The sequence below is a fragment of the Pseudorasbora parva genome, chromosome 2, assembly GCF_024679245.1.
Source record: "Pseudorasbora parva isolate DD20220531a chromosome 2, ASM2467924v1, whole genome shotgun sequence".
Lineage (NCBI taxonomy): Eukaryota > Metazoa > Chordata > Actinopteri > Cypriniformes > Gobionidae > Pseudorasbora > Pseudorasbora parva.
In genome coordinates this window covers 14,647,513-14,664,331 of record NC_090173.1, presented here as the reverse complement: position 1 = coordinate 14,664,331, position 16,819 = coordinate 14,647,513, and the positions used below count along the sequence as shown (strand labels likewise).

At 40.5% G+C, this 16,819-nt stretch overlaps 1 protein-coding gene across 11 annotated transcripts in view; it reads left to right on the top strand.

Moving 5' to 3' along the window:
* adgrl1a (adhesion G protein-coupled receptor L1a) overlaps window positions 1–15,740 on the top strand; it is a 251,355-nt gene extending 235,615 nt beyond the window's left edge. For all 11 annotated transcript variants that reach the window (XM_067456792.1, XM_067456761.1, XM_067456776.1 and 8 more), the window contains 3 exons: window positions 1,866–1,988; window positions 6,464–6,481; window positions 6,790–15,740. In XM_067456792.1, coding sequence (XP_067312893.1) covers window positions 1,866–1,988; window positions 6,464–6,481; window positions 6,790–7,685 — 1,037 coding nt within the window. In that variant the 3' untranslated portion in view covers window positions 7,686–15,740. The remainder of the gene's footprint in view (window positions 1–1,865; window positions 1,989–6,463; window positions 6,482–6,789) is intronic.
* Window positions 15,741–16,819: the final 1,079 nt, after the last annotated feature.

Genomic DNA, 16,819 nt, shown 5'->3' with positions numbered 1-16,819 from the left:
TGAGGCGGTCCTCTCTGATAGATGATAGTGCGAGAGCGCAGGGTTGCACTTTGCCTCAGTCCACTCGATGTCATACTGGCCTCTTTTTAATTTCATGGCATTTCTGTCTGAAAGCCCCGGGCTGCAGCTCTGCGCCTGCATTATGGGCCATACTGAATGTTCCATTTCTCTGAGTCACATTTGTCTACTGCAAGCGTTCACATTTCACTGGGAAATGAACCCACATTTCAGTGGCTGCTCTGTGAAACTACATAATGGCAAATATTACCATTTCCCTCCCAATGACTCCATCTGACAGTGAGGCATGGAATTACGCTGCACAACTACTCTTCAAATACATTTCGGCTTCACTACAAATATAAACACTTCATCAAATCAGCCGTTAACATCACACGCCGACATTAAGGCTTTTCTTTTTGGTGAAATGTCAAACACAAACATACTGTAGAGTGGCTTCTGCTTAACCTTAATGTGAAGTGCAAACAGCTATTCCATAATGTTCATATTATGCATTATTCCTCTTAAAACTGATAGTTTCTGCATCCTGGATGCTCACGGTTAATGCAGCGTTTCAGCACAATATAATGACAGGGTTGAGGCGATTATATCACTACAAAAGAAAAGGCCAACTGTTAGCCTAAGGCTAACAAAGCAAAGGCTGAGACGGACATTGATTTAATTGACATGCCCACGAATGTATATTTTTAAGCAGACAGATACCACTTAGTATTTTAAAGGTGCACTGTGTTGAATTTTTGCAGTAAAATATCCAAAAACCACCAGGCCAGTGTTATATATTTTGTTCCGCTGAGCTCTAACAATATCCCAAATGCTTCCAACTATTTGTATATTGTGAGAAAATTGCTATTCTGAACAATGAACCGGGACGTCTGAGGGAGTCGCCTTTCAATGGCGTCAGATCTGCATTACTCTCGGTTTCCGGTTTTATTCTGCAGAAATGCTTTACTCTTAGCAGTGTGAACAAGTGTCCCAGCAGCCGTGTAACGTCATATCATCATTAATAACTATATATTATAATTAATACACTCAGATGTATCTAATATGATAAACAGAGCTGCATTACCTCATACTCATGACCGGAAAAGCGGAAATGTCGCCGGCGACTGTGTCCCGTCATAATAAAAGTCCCGCTGCTCGCGAGGCGTGTGTTTGCGTAACAGTCTCTCCAGCGGCCTTGCTCAGCTCCTCAACACTCGGTCCTGCTCTGCTTCACACTACAGTAACGTTAATAATCACATTCATGAACATCCTGATTCTTCTCCACCGGCTGTGAGGTAGATTTTACTATGCATGTCCCAAGATTCTGCGCTCAAACTTGGCGTCATCAAACTACGGCTTTGTTTTGAATAGACGCCCTCTAGCGGACAGAAATTACATGGTGCAGTTTTAAGCAAAATTAACATTTTAACAAACATTTTGTGTAAAAGAAAAAACAGGGATGAAACAAATATGAAGTAACATTAACCCTAAGAACAATAAGACACTCCCCTAACTAGTAATAACAACTATCTTAGGGGGTGATTTCATATGAATGTGAATCATATGAAAACATTTATAGTGTGTCCTTCAGTGCCTTAATTTCGAAATGAAACCGAAATTTAGTTTCTTCCCTGTTGTAATGCATATATGAGTGAAATAGTTTCTCAAACAAGAAAAAAAAATTGGGTTGGACTTAATTTTGTCTATGGGTAATAAATTGGGTGGTTGGATAGATAAATATATATATTTTTTAAAATACTGCAATATTCCATTAGAAAAAAATACCATTTTGATTTTATGGTCTCTTCAAATAATGATTATAAAATTATGTTTGTGTTTAGAAGTTTCTTTTTTTCCCTTTTTAGGCACAATGGGGAACCATCTTCTGACTAACCCTGTGCTTCAAACTCGAACAGGAAGCTCTCCCTACAACACGCTGCTGGCTGAGACGTTTACCCCGCCCTCGCCTGGCGTCTTCAACTCTACCGGTAAGTGTGTGTAGATTTTACTATGCGCCTACTAAAAAGAAAAGAACCCTTTATTATCTAAATAGTTTCAGAAGAGCTCTAAAGTGTTGTCTCAAACTTTGCTCCAAATTTCCCAAAATTCCACCCAGATTTGATTGATAAAAGTCACATAGCTTAAGAGACTACGGGCCAGATTTACTAAACAGGGTGCATTAGCATGAGAGCGCAATTCCATAAAGCACTGATGGGTGTGGAAAGTTCTGTGCATGATTACTGACGACACGCAAACTAAAGAACACAGACGCAGCCGGATCATTTCCATAATGACCAACGCAATTATCAAGAGCAGCGCAAATACCAGTAAGTTGACAAGCGCAAACCTTAGTAAATCACCTTATCAACATTCATTAAATACTCTCCTCACATAAATTTTGCATTTGAAAGGGCAGCCGCAAAAATAACTGTCCACTCCTTTTTCTGTGCTAATGTATCACCGTCTTTAGTAAATCCTGACAGTGGTTTTTTTAACACCAAAAAGGTTTAGCTGTTAGTAAGTCTGGCCCTAAATGCAGTTTCTTTTATGCATATTGAAGTAAAAACTAAAGCACTATTCGCACGGGATTAGTATTATCTAGGGACCTCTGTGATTTAGAAATGACTCCTCCACATCTGAGTTTTGCATGGCTCATTCGCACGGGATAAGCAAAGCCTGTGTGATTTTACTTGAATTTACTGACTTATCTCCCGGATATGACGTCAAGACTTTTGTTATAGAAATAGTCATATATCGATATTGTTTTGATTGTTTTATAGTAATACAAATAATTTCGTTCAGTTAGAGAACAGATGCTACAATTAAAAACTAAACTGAGCCCAGACCAGATGCAGACGTCAGATTTCATTCATTCACCAATGAGAAGCTCACAATATATGGTGGAAGATTCAGTTTCAAAGCTAAATGTAAAAGCGCCCATTTAAGTGAGCTTGTCATTGAACTGTTCTGTTATGGTTTTCATTAAGAATAGTCTTGATATTAATATTAAACACACCATTCAAGAAATTTGCTCCCAAGTTTGTACTCATTCTAAAGGGAAAGTTATCCGTACGGCCGCACAGGAATTCATAACGGTGCGCATTATGAATGCAGCCTCCATTCTTCGTGAAAGATAAAGATAGAAATACACACAGGAAACAAAACCCTTGCAAAAATGATATACGATCTACCTAATCCTGGCCGAACACAGATATTATCACAACCTCGGTGTTCGGCGAAATATGGTAGGTAATTTGCGGGGGAATTTTTACTTTACAAATTACAGACATGGCCGATTCGCACGGGATTAAGATCACAGACAGTCTCTGCAATTATTACAAATCACCAGAGGTCCCCAGATAATACTAGTCCCGTGCGAATAGAGCTTAAGATGTGTGACCCATGCTGGCAAAATGATTTCTAATGTGTATGAGCTAATTTTGTGACAAGTATCGATTTAAAGGTTTTCAAAAAAATATATATCATTAAGCTCTTGCACTGTGAAAAATTATATGTTCAATAAGTTATGAAAACATATGTTTTTACATTGTTTTAAATCATCAAAATAAGTTAAGAAACGTTAAACTTGTTTTTATTAGTTATACAAGATGTAACTCATTTTTTAAAGTCAGTTTAACATAATTTAAGTTGAAATAACTTAAACATCTAAGTCGATTGTACTGCAAAAGTTCAAAATGTGCCTTTTTTTACAGTGTGTCTAGCAATCCCAATGCTCTAAATACAAATTAAACATCAAAACGTAATTATTTGTTCGTTTTCTGGGAGGAGTACTGTTCTTTTGTCCATGAAAAACAATCCAAAGTGCACAAACAAGCCTCTCACAGCGCACGATCCCGACATACACAGAATAACAGTACCGTCTTAGCGAGTATTCACGCAATCATTATCTGTTATGCCCTAAGTGAACGATTGGTTAACTGTTGGGGAAAACATCTGATGTGTAACATTATAAAATAATATATAGTCTTAATATATAGACCGTTTCATTAATGTTAATCAAACAATTGTGGTATCATGGGGGGGTTATATATTATAGATATTTGGTGTTGACTTGATGCGTGTCAAATTTGCTGTTATTACCGGGGAGTTAAAGGTATAGTTGATTGGTTACTTTGATTTGGAACCTATAACTCATTTTTGAAAATGTGTTCATTGTGACTCATTTTGCCAGCATGGTTCACAAATAGTAAAATATCACAATTTTAAAATAACTATTTTATGTTAATATATTTTTAAAAAAAAATTCTTCATGTGATTCCAAAGCTGACTTTTCAGCATCAATTACTCTAGTCTTCAGTGCCACATGATCCTTCAGAAATCATTCAAATATACAGAGAAATGTTTATTATTATTATCATCAATGCTAAAAAACGGTTGTGCTTAATAATCCCGTGGAATCCATTATACATTTTATTCCAGGAGTCTTTGATGAATAAAAAGATTAAAAGAACAGCATTTGTTTGAAATGTCTTTGTCACTTTTGGTCAATTCAATGCATATTTTCTCAATCAAAGTATTAAAATGGCATGTATGCTGTATTTAATTGCTGAGATGTATCATTCAGAAAGCTTAATCACATAAGAGAATCCCAATTGTTTCTCAAAGACAGCAATGCGACTTAATTTCTCCTAGTCAATATCAAAAGAAACATCTGAAAACAAAGTAGATTATGCAAAAGAAACTAACCTGAACATGCATCCGCTGAGCAATATAAAATTCCTACGGGTTGTTTTATTATTATTATTACTATAATTATTATTATTATTGTCTATGCTGTTTTTGCCACAGTGTATGTTAGTGTCACTAATGGTATTTCATGTGCTGTGATCGGTGCACATATGCTGTGTGTGTATGGCTCTGTGCGTCTCCCTCCGCGTGTGCATTTACACCCTGTCGGTCTGTCAGTGTGATTCAGAGGGGTGGACAGGGCCTGACCATCTGGCCAGCGTTTTTATCCCTCCTTCTGGAAAGACAGACCAGAGCATCGATTAAAGCTAGGGCTGAAGTTGAGTGACTGACAACTGAGCGAGAGAGGAGAGCATTCCCTGGAGATTCACCGCTGAGTATCGGCGTGGCTCTGCCTGTGCCACACACACATATGGCCGGGCTAGTGTGTAGGCTTCACACTCTTGCCATACCGTTCGCCTCCATGTGCCGATTGAGAGGCAGCGAGAGAGAAAGATAGCTGCGGTTTCCGTGTCAGTGGGATGAAATTTAAGACAGTGTCTCTGTTGAATATTTTAAACGTTCGCTCTCTGTGTAATGTGTCAGGCTGACGGTGCGCCGCTCAGTTTGGCTTGGCTGAGAGGACATTTTTAGAATGCTTATGGAGAGGAAGTAGGAGGAGGGCCTCATTAGAATGTCTAATTACTCTCTCTCTGCACAGAGGAGCGTTGATTAAAATCATACCGGGCATTAATATTTAAACCCCTGCACGCCTTGGCCTGCGCCGCCACACGCATCTCCTGCGTTCAATGCACGCCGTCGAATTAAAAGAATATCACAACATCTCTGCCGTGTGAAAGGGCACATGAAATAAACATTGTCTTGACTTTATGAGGGTTGAAGTATGAATAACGTCTCGCCGAATAATGATCAGGCCAAAACCAAACAGTAAGGCTTCGACTGATTTTCTGGTCTTAAACTCCTCCTGGCCAAACACTACACAACTCATTTGTCTAAGCTGAGGGAATAATCAAACTAAAGTGTATGAACATTAGAAGTGAGCGCTTTCTATCTTTTGTGTCTCTTTTTTTAGCATTGGAAACAAAATCGGTCATATTTAATATAAATTAATCTCGTTCTTAAGCGTTTATCCCGCATAGTAGCAGGGTTCGCTTTTCTGGATCGCCGGCTCCATTGGATGTGATCATCGGCTTGATGACGATGCAATCTGGTAAGCTTGAGGTCGTTGTGCAGCATGGCGAGCCACCACTGCTTTGGTCGCCCCTTCGGTCGCTTTCGGATGACTTCCATTTTGGCGAGCGATGTATGGTCAGCACGCAACATGGCCATACCACGGAAGCTTGGCTTCACGTAGCTTGTCAGATATCAAGGCAACACCATGCCGTTTCCGAATTTAAAACACAAATCACACAATTTTCTTTTATATATTTCGAATTAAGTTTAGTCTGTAGCATGCAATCTGCAGTTTCAAAGTAGCTTACCCACCCCTCTAAATAAGGCACTACTCTTAAAATGTAAAAAAGAGACTGCTATGTGTTTTGTTTTTTGTATTGATGTCCATTGTTGTCTCTGTGTGGCTTTTAGAGTAATTCAAGAAGAGACATGTGTGTGATATTTTGCTGAAATTAATTTTGTGGGAATTACAAGAAAAGGAAGGCAGTTCCATGTGAAGCTCAATGTAGAAATATATAATTGATCACTTCTGTCTTTCTTTTGTCTAACTTTGCCCTCCATTGGCCTGACCATGGATCCACAGGAACTTTCCGTGACCCAAGTAAGACTCTTTTCACTTTCAGGCTTATGGTTATTTTCAGTGTTTTATAGGCTAATTTTGCAGAATGATAACCTCTTCATGTGTGCAGTGAAGCCTGTGCTTCTATGTACACAATTTACGTCCCTGGTAATAACTTGCCTCTGTCCATAAGCCTATTAATCTTGTGATGGAAGTTGCTTTCTCCATTATTGATTTAATCCAAATTCTGTTGCTGTGAATCCCCATCTTGATTAAAATAGGTAATGAAGTGCTCACTTCTCCCTCTCCTTTTTCATTTGCTTACCTCCTCTCATTTGCTCCCCCAACAGAGAGCACACTGTCTAAGAACCGAGACCATGGAGGCATGGAGACACTACCTCTGAATGGGAACTTCAACAACAGTTATTCTTTGCGCAGCGTCGGGGGTTCGGGTGCTCCCGGGGGGAGCTGCGACTTCCTGGGAAGCGGAGGTGGAGATAGCCCCCCTCCCCTTCTCAACCCCCGTGGTTCAGAAACTCTTGGCGGCATACGGAGAAACCTCTCGGATGCTGCAGCATTCGAGAAGATGATCATATCGGAACTCGTGCATAATAATCTACGAGGCGGTGGAGTGGCTGGGGGCGGCGACAGAACATGTGGCAGCCTTGTCAGAGGACACGGACACATGGGCATGGGGCGTGGTGGAGGCGGGCCCGAGCCGGCGATAGGCATGGAGGACGACGAAGACTTTTGTTCGAGAGAAGCACGTCAGCGCACACCGCAAGACGTGGAACTGCTGTACAAAGCTCTAGAAGAGCCCTTGCTGCTTCAGCGCGGCAAGTCTGTGCTCTACCAGAGTGACCCCGAAGAGTCCGAAAGCTACACGCCTGACCTGACCGAGAGTTTGGGCCACAGCGGTCACAGCGGCCAAAGTGCAGCAGGTCATGGGCATAGTGGAGCTCCCGATTCGCCTGCACGGGACTCCCTCTACACCAGCATAACCAACCTACGAGATTCACCCTACCCTGACAGCAGCCCAGAGCCACTAGAAGTAGTCCCGCGCTCAGCCCAGCCACCGGAGGAGCTGTACTACAGTTCGGGTCGGCCTGCCATAGGCTCCCGCGGAGCCCCCATGCAGACCTTCTACCAGGCTCCACCTAGGAGACCGAGCACTGAAGCCCACCCCGTCCCTGAGCCCCCTCACAGCGAGGGAGATGGACAGATGCAGTTGGTCACAAGCCTGTGACTACAAGGGAGAGGTGGAGGAGTAAGAGCACCACAGGGTCTGATGCACAGTGCCGATGCCGACGATGGACTCCTCTCCTGTCTCTGATGCCCTCCTTATGTCTGGTTGCCTTTTAGCTCTTTCATTTGTTTTGAAGTAAGAGGTAAGGAAAGCCTAAACAGGGAGAGTGACAGAGAGGTTTGTCTCCATGGCAGCAGGCTCTCTGAAGTGCTGTGTAACCACTCTGCTTTCTCATCAGCATCATTTTCTCCTCCCTCCTCTCTCACACACACACACATATACATACAGAAACAGCAAGTCTAACTATCTGTCTTCTCTCAATGGACGCCACCGCCTTCAGCTCTCTCTGCTCTAAGAATACCATCAAGAAACATACCAGGCTTCTATTTCTGTCTTTTATTTCATGTCATATCGTTAAAATGTTACTTTGGCGCAACTCCTTACCTTAACTTTCCTTTCTCTGTCTTTCTTCATCATTATTTGATGAGAGCTGTTACGTGAGGAAATGGGGGTATGCCATTATACTGCAAGTGACAAAAATCTCTCTGAAAGCTCTTTGGTGTTGCCAAAAATAACTGTTTTTGAGCCAGGACACAAACTGGAATCTACACACACTCACAGAAGTGCTTGTTACTGAACATAAAGAGTGTGAACATATGCTCACGAAAAAGGAAAACAAGGACTAATGTTCAGACACAGGTAGCGGGAAGCTGCCTCAGTGGAGTTGCCTTTATTTCTCTTTCTGAACTGACTCTTCTGTACAGAACAACCACAGAGACTGGGAACTGGGGGAGGGGTGGGGGGAGATTAGGACACAACCTATCGTCAGCTGGGTCGTTTGAATCAGCTCGACCATGGGATCTATCATGAATGAAACTCTGTAGGGTTTCGTCTCAGATCCTCAATTGGGGGGAGATTAAGGAGTGAAGTTTCTCTCCGAATCGCTGATGGATGTTGTAGGTGGACGTGCTGTATCACCTGTGTTGTTGTGGCTAGAGGAATTTTTTTGCTACTGCTCCAGCCATTCTTCGAGTCCGACCTCTGTACATACGAACCACACAAAAGCGAAAGCAAGTCTTATTCTACTCGTCTCCTGTATATAGATGAACAAAAGCAACAAAAAATTATCAAATACTATGAAACAGTTCTTGTACTACAACAGAAATGGAAAAGAGTCGAAAATAAAGATGTTTTGAAGTTTTGTGACCTGAACACTAAACAAATCTCTCCCTCTTTCTTTCTTTCGCTCTCTCCGGCCCTTGTTTGGTCCTGCCCTGGAGCACCGTGGTGCCAGGAAATCTAATTGTCTACCAAGAGACAGCGAGAGAGAGACAGAGAGACAGAAAGAGAAGGATTTTGCATACAAACAAGATAAATCCTGGCACAATTTTTGTGTAATATAACCCATTACATTGTTGGTAATGTTTGACCTTCAACATTCCCAGACATGAAGTGCTTGACATGAATGAAAGGGGAATACACTGTGCCTCAGGGGTGCACTGGTGGATTGTTGGTTGATTGACAGCAGCCATGTATTGCTGGTTATATTTTATCTGGAGGATGTAATAGATATCAGATGATTAGATGAATAGAATATAAGATATTTAGGTGAACAAAAAAAATAATTGGGGGCATATTCGGAAAAGTTTCAGTCGCAAACCCTAGATTGTATTTGACTGTTTTTACATACCGATATCAGCAGTTGTTTCTGAACCTGGTGTGACAGTTGATTTACAGTTTGTATGTGTATGTCTGAACGTGAACATTTGGATGCCTGCGAACCAGAGTGTGTGCGCGCGTGTCTCAGAGGCTATTTTTACTGGGTTACATGGACCCTCATTAGAAGGACAGGAAGCAGAGTAAATCTATATCTATATAAAAGCTCAGTATAAGCTTCCAGCTAAAAGACTTTGTTAAAGGTATTTTAAATGTTATTTTGCCAGTCAGGTGGGTCCCAGTGAGATTTAAAACAAAACATAATTGCATTAATTGAGCGAAAGGAACATCTGACCAATGATACAGCCTCTGGGGTTTAAAATCCCTATATGCAAATTAGCTGCATAGCCTATTGAACAAAAGAGAGGTATTCATGAGTGCTCCACCCCTCTGAAGTCTGCTCAATCTTCAATTCTTTCATGTCTGATGTTTTATGTATTAATATTTATTTGTCTGTTTCGATTATTTATGCACATATTCATTTATTCAGTGAGCTTTTCATTCGGTGTACAGAGCATATGTGAGGGTAACCAAAGTGTGCTATTATTTTGAAGAGCATACTAACATACTACTCTTACTACTGCTGCAGTATATACTGTATATTCTGTGCAAAATATGCAGGTTTTCTCCCAAATGACCTTGTACATTTGGCAGAATGAGTGGTAAACTACAGAGGCTGAATTCAGAATGGCATAGCACTCTTACTATTTCTGCAATCATAAGATAGAAGAAATATCACGAGTAAAATCTGCCCATTTACTGCAAAGAATTCTGTGTCCCCTAGTGCAATGTGGTTTACTTGAACTTTAATTTCTTGAGCGATGGATGAGCTGAAAATGTCTCATAATTATTTGATTGGGCTGCCAAAAATCAAGACCTTATTTTGCCAAAAAACTTATTTTATTCCCAATGTTATTTAGACATCAGGACATGAGGTTATGTGAAAACAGTGCGCTTGTTTGAAATGTTTATCATCTAACATTTGTCTACTGTTTCACTTGCTGCTGTTTTAAAACACAGTGTATACTATGCAGTAAGTAGTAAGCTAGTATGCATTACAAACATAGCCATGGAGAGAAAGTGAGAGAGCAGGGCTGAGTATCCATGTTTAATGAAAGAGGTGATGTCAAACCTAATGTACATGAGTGTGCAGCTGGTTTAGAGAAGGTCTGCTACACTCGCTGTCAGAGGTGGCGAACGGTGTGCATCTTGAATGTATGTCCTATCTGCGCTCTCTCTTTCTCTGTCTCTTACTATAGTAAGTCTTCTAAAGGGACGTGTGTGCAATCCATTGCATGGGAACTTGTTCTGTTTGACACAGGGTCAGTATGTTCACCGGTGTGCTGGCCAGAAGGCGGTTAGTACACCCGGTCCTATATTTAGCCCGAGGCATGTATGATCAGCTTTTATTTAAGCAATGACCTGAAAGTTGTTTGTTTTTTCCTTGCTTTTCTTGCAAAAATGTTCCATGTTAATAAGTAGGACCAGCTTCAACTGGTCAGCAGGTTTGACCGTTTGAATGTATTGTCATACACCATTGGGATCTGGCTCTCTTTGAGCTTAGGATGCTCTCTAAGGAGATCTGCTTCTGACTCATGGCCCTTTGCCCACCTGGCACCACACCGCTGCTGTTTTACCCTCTTACCCTGCTGCGCTGGCCCGTGGGAGAGGCTGTTTACCTCTCCCCCTCCATCCCTGGAGACATCCGATGTGCGTCACGTTTTGTGCATCTCTCCGTTTTCTGCCCTTGCTTGCTATTATTCCCGTCGACCCTTCTTCCGCATTCCCCCTACCTACACAACTCTCTCCCTTCCTGCTTAGCGTACCAAATTATTTTACATGGCTTTCCTAGCTGAGCGTTAATGTGTGAAGATTTGTTATGTTAGTCAAAGGTTTTGTTTACATGGGACTGAAGGGATAATATAGTACAGTGTTGAATATGGTGATAATGACAGTGATTATGCACTGTAGTAAACTGTTAGACTAAAGCCCGCTCCGAGGGACTGCCACCACCCCCAAAATCCCCACACAACCCCTGATTATCATAATAATACTAAGAGCTATAATCTAGTGAAGTCAACCCACCATGTTCCCGCTCTTTGGGTTTTTCCCTTTGTCTTTCCCCCCTCTCGCTCTTTGAGAGCACTTGTCTTCGCTGTTCTGTAGATATGAAAGGAATCACCCGGATCCACTCTCCATATCAGCCTCGTTTTCATGTCTTCACATTCAAATGTAGAGGCAACGAGTGCATGAGTGATATACTGGATAAGTAGGCCCAGATGGGATTTGCTGCAGTTTTATGCGGAATGAGTTTAAAACGATAAAATGATTGGCTTAGTATTGGCTGAAATTTGCCAAACATAAAAAGAACTCCTGAAATGTTATAAATCTAGTCCTTTAGTTTACCTCACTCATAATCAGGGGAGAAATATTCAGATTCTGGAGCAATTGATTGGACAAAAATGTACACGCCCATGAGTGCAAGATGAATCATCAATATATTTGGTCTGTTTTCCCAGTAGAGGAAGTACATATAGAATAAAAAAAACCCATGCGTTTAATTGTCCAATGGGCAAATAATAACCCAAAGGGACCGTAGGGTGGGTGCGGATCACTTTTCTCAGTTATATAATTCACCATCTGACCTTTTGTGATTACTTCGCTTCTGCTGACCGCTGCCTTGATTTCCCCAGATAGCGCCCATCCGGACGCACGTAGGGGCGACCGACCAAGGGCTAACTCGATAAATGTCAACTGTAACCAGTTCTTCACACAGGTAAAAGGGGTAAGTCGCTCCCGGATGACTACTAAACGTCCGATTTCCTGTTAACGAATTGACCACAGCCCGCCGGTCCGTTATTCGTCCATTTGACTATTTGTTTGGTGGAACGGTCAGCGTCCTGCCAACCTGTTAATCGTCAGATTATCTACTATTTTTCCATTGGTCTAATCCCTGGGTGGGTGGGAGCAGTCATGCCCCCATCCCACGGACCTGTTATTCGTCCGATTACCCGCAACATTTCTGATTCGCCCCATTCGGTCACAAAAGGTCACAGCACGGAAGTCCCGGGGCCCCCCGACTCAGACCCCCGAAGCGCGGGGCTCTGCGACGTGGCAACATTTCTAATGTTTATCTTCTAAGAGTTAAATTCATCAGTGTTTAGGAGTATAAAACTACTTAAATCTCAATGGTGTTTAATAATGAAACTGTCATGGGAAAAGGTCACTGGGGTTTTAATAACGAAACTCAAGTAGGGGGAGTTGATTAGAACTTAGCATTCCAATTGTGCTTAAAAACCTAGAGCATAGATTTCATGTGGGCCTGAGAGACAGAGAGGACATATAAAGGTCCTCTTTCCAGTCTCTTGTCCCTCGCCTGCACTCCTGTGATATGACAGTCTCTCACCCTGCTGTCATCCCAGTCCTCAGCTGGGGCCTGGCACCAGAGAGCCAGAGTCATGATCTCTGATCACAAGCCGCCCTCTTTGCTTTCAGAGCCACGTTGACTTGATGTCCAGATAGTAGGATAGATATAATAATAGAGAGAGTGATGACCAAGTCATTCACTGCTGTCAAAACAACACGAAGCATCAGCCCTGGGCAAAGCACCCCACCTGCTCGGCCGCACCATGCCTGACAGGCAAAGAGAACCCCTGGAGTTATCTGACATGTTTTATTGGGATCCCTCCGTCACTGAGCGATCAACACTTTCCCATAGCATGGCCGCATTTTAACACCCCCACTGCCACGAAAGGAGAGACCATTCCAACAGATCTCACTTACCCCTTTTTCCATCGAAATGATGATTGAGGAATGCATGAACCTCTCTCACAACTGGCCCACGTTTTCAATGATTTGGGAGCTGAACGATGATGTGGCTGACATTTTGCTTTTTATCCTGTCTACGAACAAACTGTGCTTTTCTTTTCTTTTAAGGTGCAGTCACATTTGCCAAATTCAGTCATTTTAATGCACTCTGTCATTGGGGTGGTATCCTTTCAAAAGGTACATATTAGTACCTCAATGGTACATATAAGGACCTTTCTAAAGTGACAGCTTTTGTACCTTTTTTTTCTGAGAGTATAGGAATCAGTGCGATTGGGTTTTTCGCGCAAGGGCAAAACTTTTCCCCTTGCGTATTTCACACAAATTTGCTTTGACCGACTGATTCTTGATTCGATAGTTTTTTCATTATTTTGCTAGCAGACTTTTTTCCACACACGGCCCCCAGCTAACAAAAATATGTTCTAAGAATGTTTTTCTAACGGTCTCATTAAGTTATAAAAACGTTACTTTGGAATTTTATTTGAAGATTAATGTTTCCTCTCCGTGGATATATGAATGAGAAGAGAAAATTAAATTGTATCATTCAGCAATCATTATGGGAATGATACTTTTAAACAAGTTGCAAAATAAAAAACTGAGACTAACATCCAACTAAACGTTTCAGGTAAAAACTTAAAATACACTTTATTTTAAGGTGACGTAGTTACATTGTGCTTACTCCAATAAGTAATGAATAATATTAATAAACTGCATGTACTTACTATAGAGTCCCAGTTAGGGTTTGGATCAGGAGTTACTTGTAATTATGCATAATTTACTGTTATTACTACAGAAAGTACATGTAGTAACTATGTCACCCAAAAATACTTTTTGAGAACACTATTAAAGATCATATAGCTTTGAATGTTTCATTAATATTACTGGAAGAGCATTTTTGCATAATTTTGAGAACCTTGCTCAAAACAAATTTGGATGTACAGGAAATTTCAGACCAAAATGTAATTAATGCAACCACACCTTTAGTCTGAGAACCAATCCAAAAGTATTTTGAATTTATCATCTTTATCTCAAGCTGGATTTAATGTAATGGAAATTTATTTTAAATAAATCTATTATAAATATTACATTCATATTAAATACATATGTACAATGTGTAAATGAGAGCAATAAGCCACAAGAGACCGAGCATCACATGAGGCAGAGTGCTTAAAACTCCAATAACCACAGTAAAATAAGTGTAAAGCACAGGTTTGAGTGCTTATTGATGAACAACAAGTTTAAAGATAAACATAAATAGTTGTTTATTAATATAATCGATGTTAATAATAGTGTTTCAGGAGTATCAGCATTTTACAACAAAGAAAATTTTCAGATTTACAGGGAAATTACATTTATTATATAGGCTGCTACGTGTGGCAATAATGCCATTAGTGGTTTTAAGGATTTAAGGGGCCGTTGTGGAGCGCAGAACCACCTTTTTTTCTTCAAATGAAATGTGGGGCCAGATTGGGTTTTGCCCAGCACTGTGTCGATGGAAAATGGGGTAACTGTCACAAACATGAAGAGAGAACAGGCAAGCGGTAGTTTTAATCTGACGTCTACACTCTAATAATGTAGTATTATTTGTATCATTGGTCTCTTGAAGTGTGTCTGTGCTAGAAACAGCACCTGTACGTGGCTTTGAGACTGACATAAGCTCGCTGGGGAGGTGCGAGCCAGTAACCGTTAACCAGCTGTCCGTCAGTCTTCAACAAGCGGGGTGACGCCAGAACACAGAGCTCTGGGTAATACAGACTCCCAAAACAGTGTTTCTACCGTGATCACCAAACACCAACACGTGGGCTGTATAAAAGGGTATACGTTTTATTTTTATTTTTTTTACATTTTTAAATTGAGTCAATCTGAAGCGTTTTATAGGTTTTTTTAGGCATGCCTTTGACTGTATGTTTGCATATTAACTGTACGTTTGACCCAGAGGGGCTTTGTGGGCCAGCACTCAGGAGATAGGTGGGTGTAGAAATGGTCTTCTAGGAGAACCACCGCCTTATCATACGGCAAGTTTCTTTAAGAAACACCCAGTCTTTTTTTGTTCAGCATTGTGTTCATTTCCTGTCAGGGTTTGAGAAAGAGGGCAGGGGACAGAATCACCCTAGAATGTATTAGGCCTTCTTGAGTTGGACTATCATATAAATAAGTACAATGTTATGTGACTGAGCAGTATTAAACATTGTATAAAAACAAGAGCGGGAGGGAGGGAGTTATCAACGTCCAGGGTAATGATCCTGTCATTGAGGTTCTGTATCTTTCTTTCTTTTTTTCTGAACTCATTGTTTCATTTGAACAACTTTTCGATTAAACTATGATGCTTGGGTCCCGTGTAACAGGAGGGTTAATGTGATTTTTACTAAAGAATGATATGTGTTTTATTTCTCACCGTCATTGCTTTGACAGCTGTTTGGGCCAAAGGGGATGGTTTTATGTAAGCGTTTGCGTTATTGCAGGTCAGTACGACCCTGTATCAGCACATATTAATAAAAAATTACTAAAACCGAACACTGCTTATGTCATATCTGTGGTGAATCAAAAAGCATGCAATCACTGGACAAATTAACGTTCCGGTGTTATCTTTCTCCAACCAATATTTCCTGGCTGTGCAAATGACTTGAAATGAGGGGATCGTATTCTGAACCATTATTTATTTTTGTTTTTCTTTGCCCTGAGATCTACTTATTATGGCAGTCAAGGTTTCTTGCACAAAAACAGATGTAATTACATTTTACCTGACTCTTTTCCAACCTCTGTGACTTTTAGAATTACACAGGCAGTTTCAACGCTGTCACTCAGGGACTTATACACTGTTACCTGGTTGCCTTAAAATTGAGAGTTCACTGAAATTAAAAATTTGTGTTAATACAATGAACATTTTTGAGAATTGACAACCTTTATTCAGATATTATTAAAAGATTTTGATTGTGTTTTATTTGTGAAGACGCAGTAAAACATCTCAAATTTTGCTACTTTCATGATTTATAAAAATGTTTTTATGTGGTTTCTATTTTTTAAACCAATTTCCTTCATTGTATCAACTCAAATTTTTAATTTCAATAAACTCAAAATTGAGGCAACCAGGTTACTTACTTTTTTTAAGTTAAACTAACAATATTTTTTTACAGTAGGAGTCTGTTTTTTACCACTTTTTACATGCGCAAAACATCAATTTGTCAGTATTTTACAGTACAATATAATGTGATGTTAAACCATTTACACATTTTCACCATATATGGTATAGTACAGTAACTTTCTACAGATTTTAACTGAAGCATTTTCTCTTTTTTTTACTATTGGAATCCTTCAGAAAGCTATGTGGAGACATAATGGCTTCCCCATAATAAGGAACAGCACATTCACTGGATTTCACGATAATAATATGAATAGTAACATCTTCATCTGGTGCTAAATTATAGAAGCCTCATATCTCAAGTTAAGGCCTGACAGTTTTTTAACTGAAATTGGCATGGTTGTCAGGCTGTTTCTGTAATTTGGCCCCTGGTGTTTAGGAATAATAAGAATGTCTTACGTACTCATTGACTATTCACACTGACTAGGGAATAGCTGTTAATATGTGGTTGTAT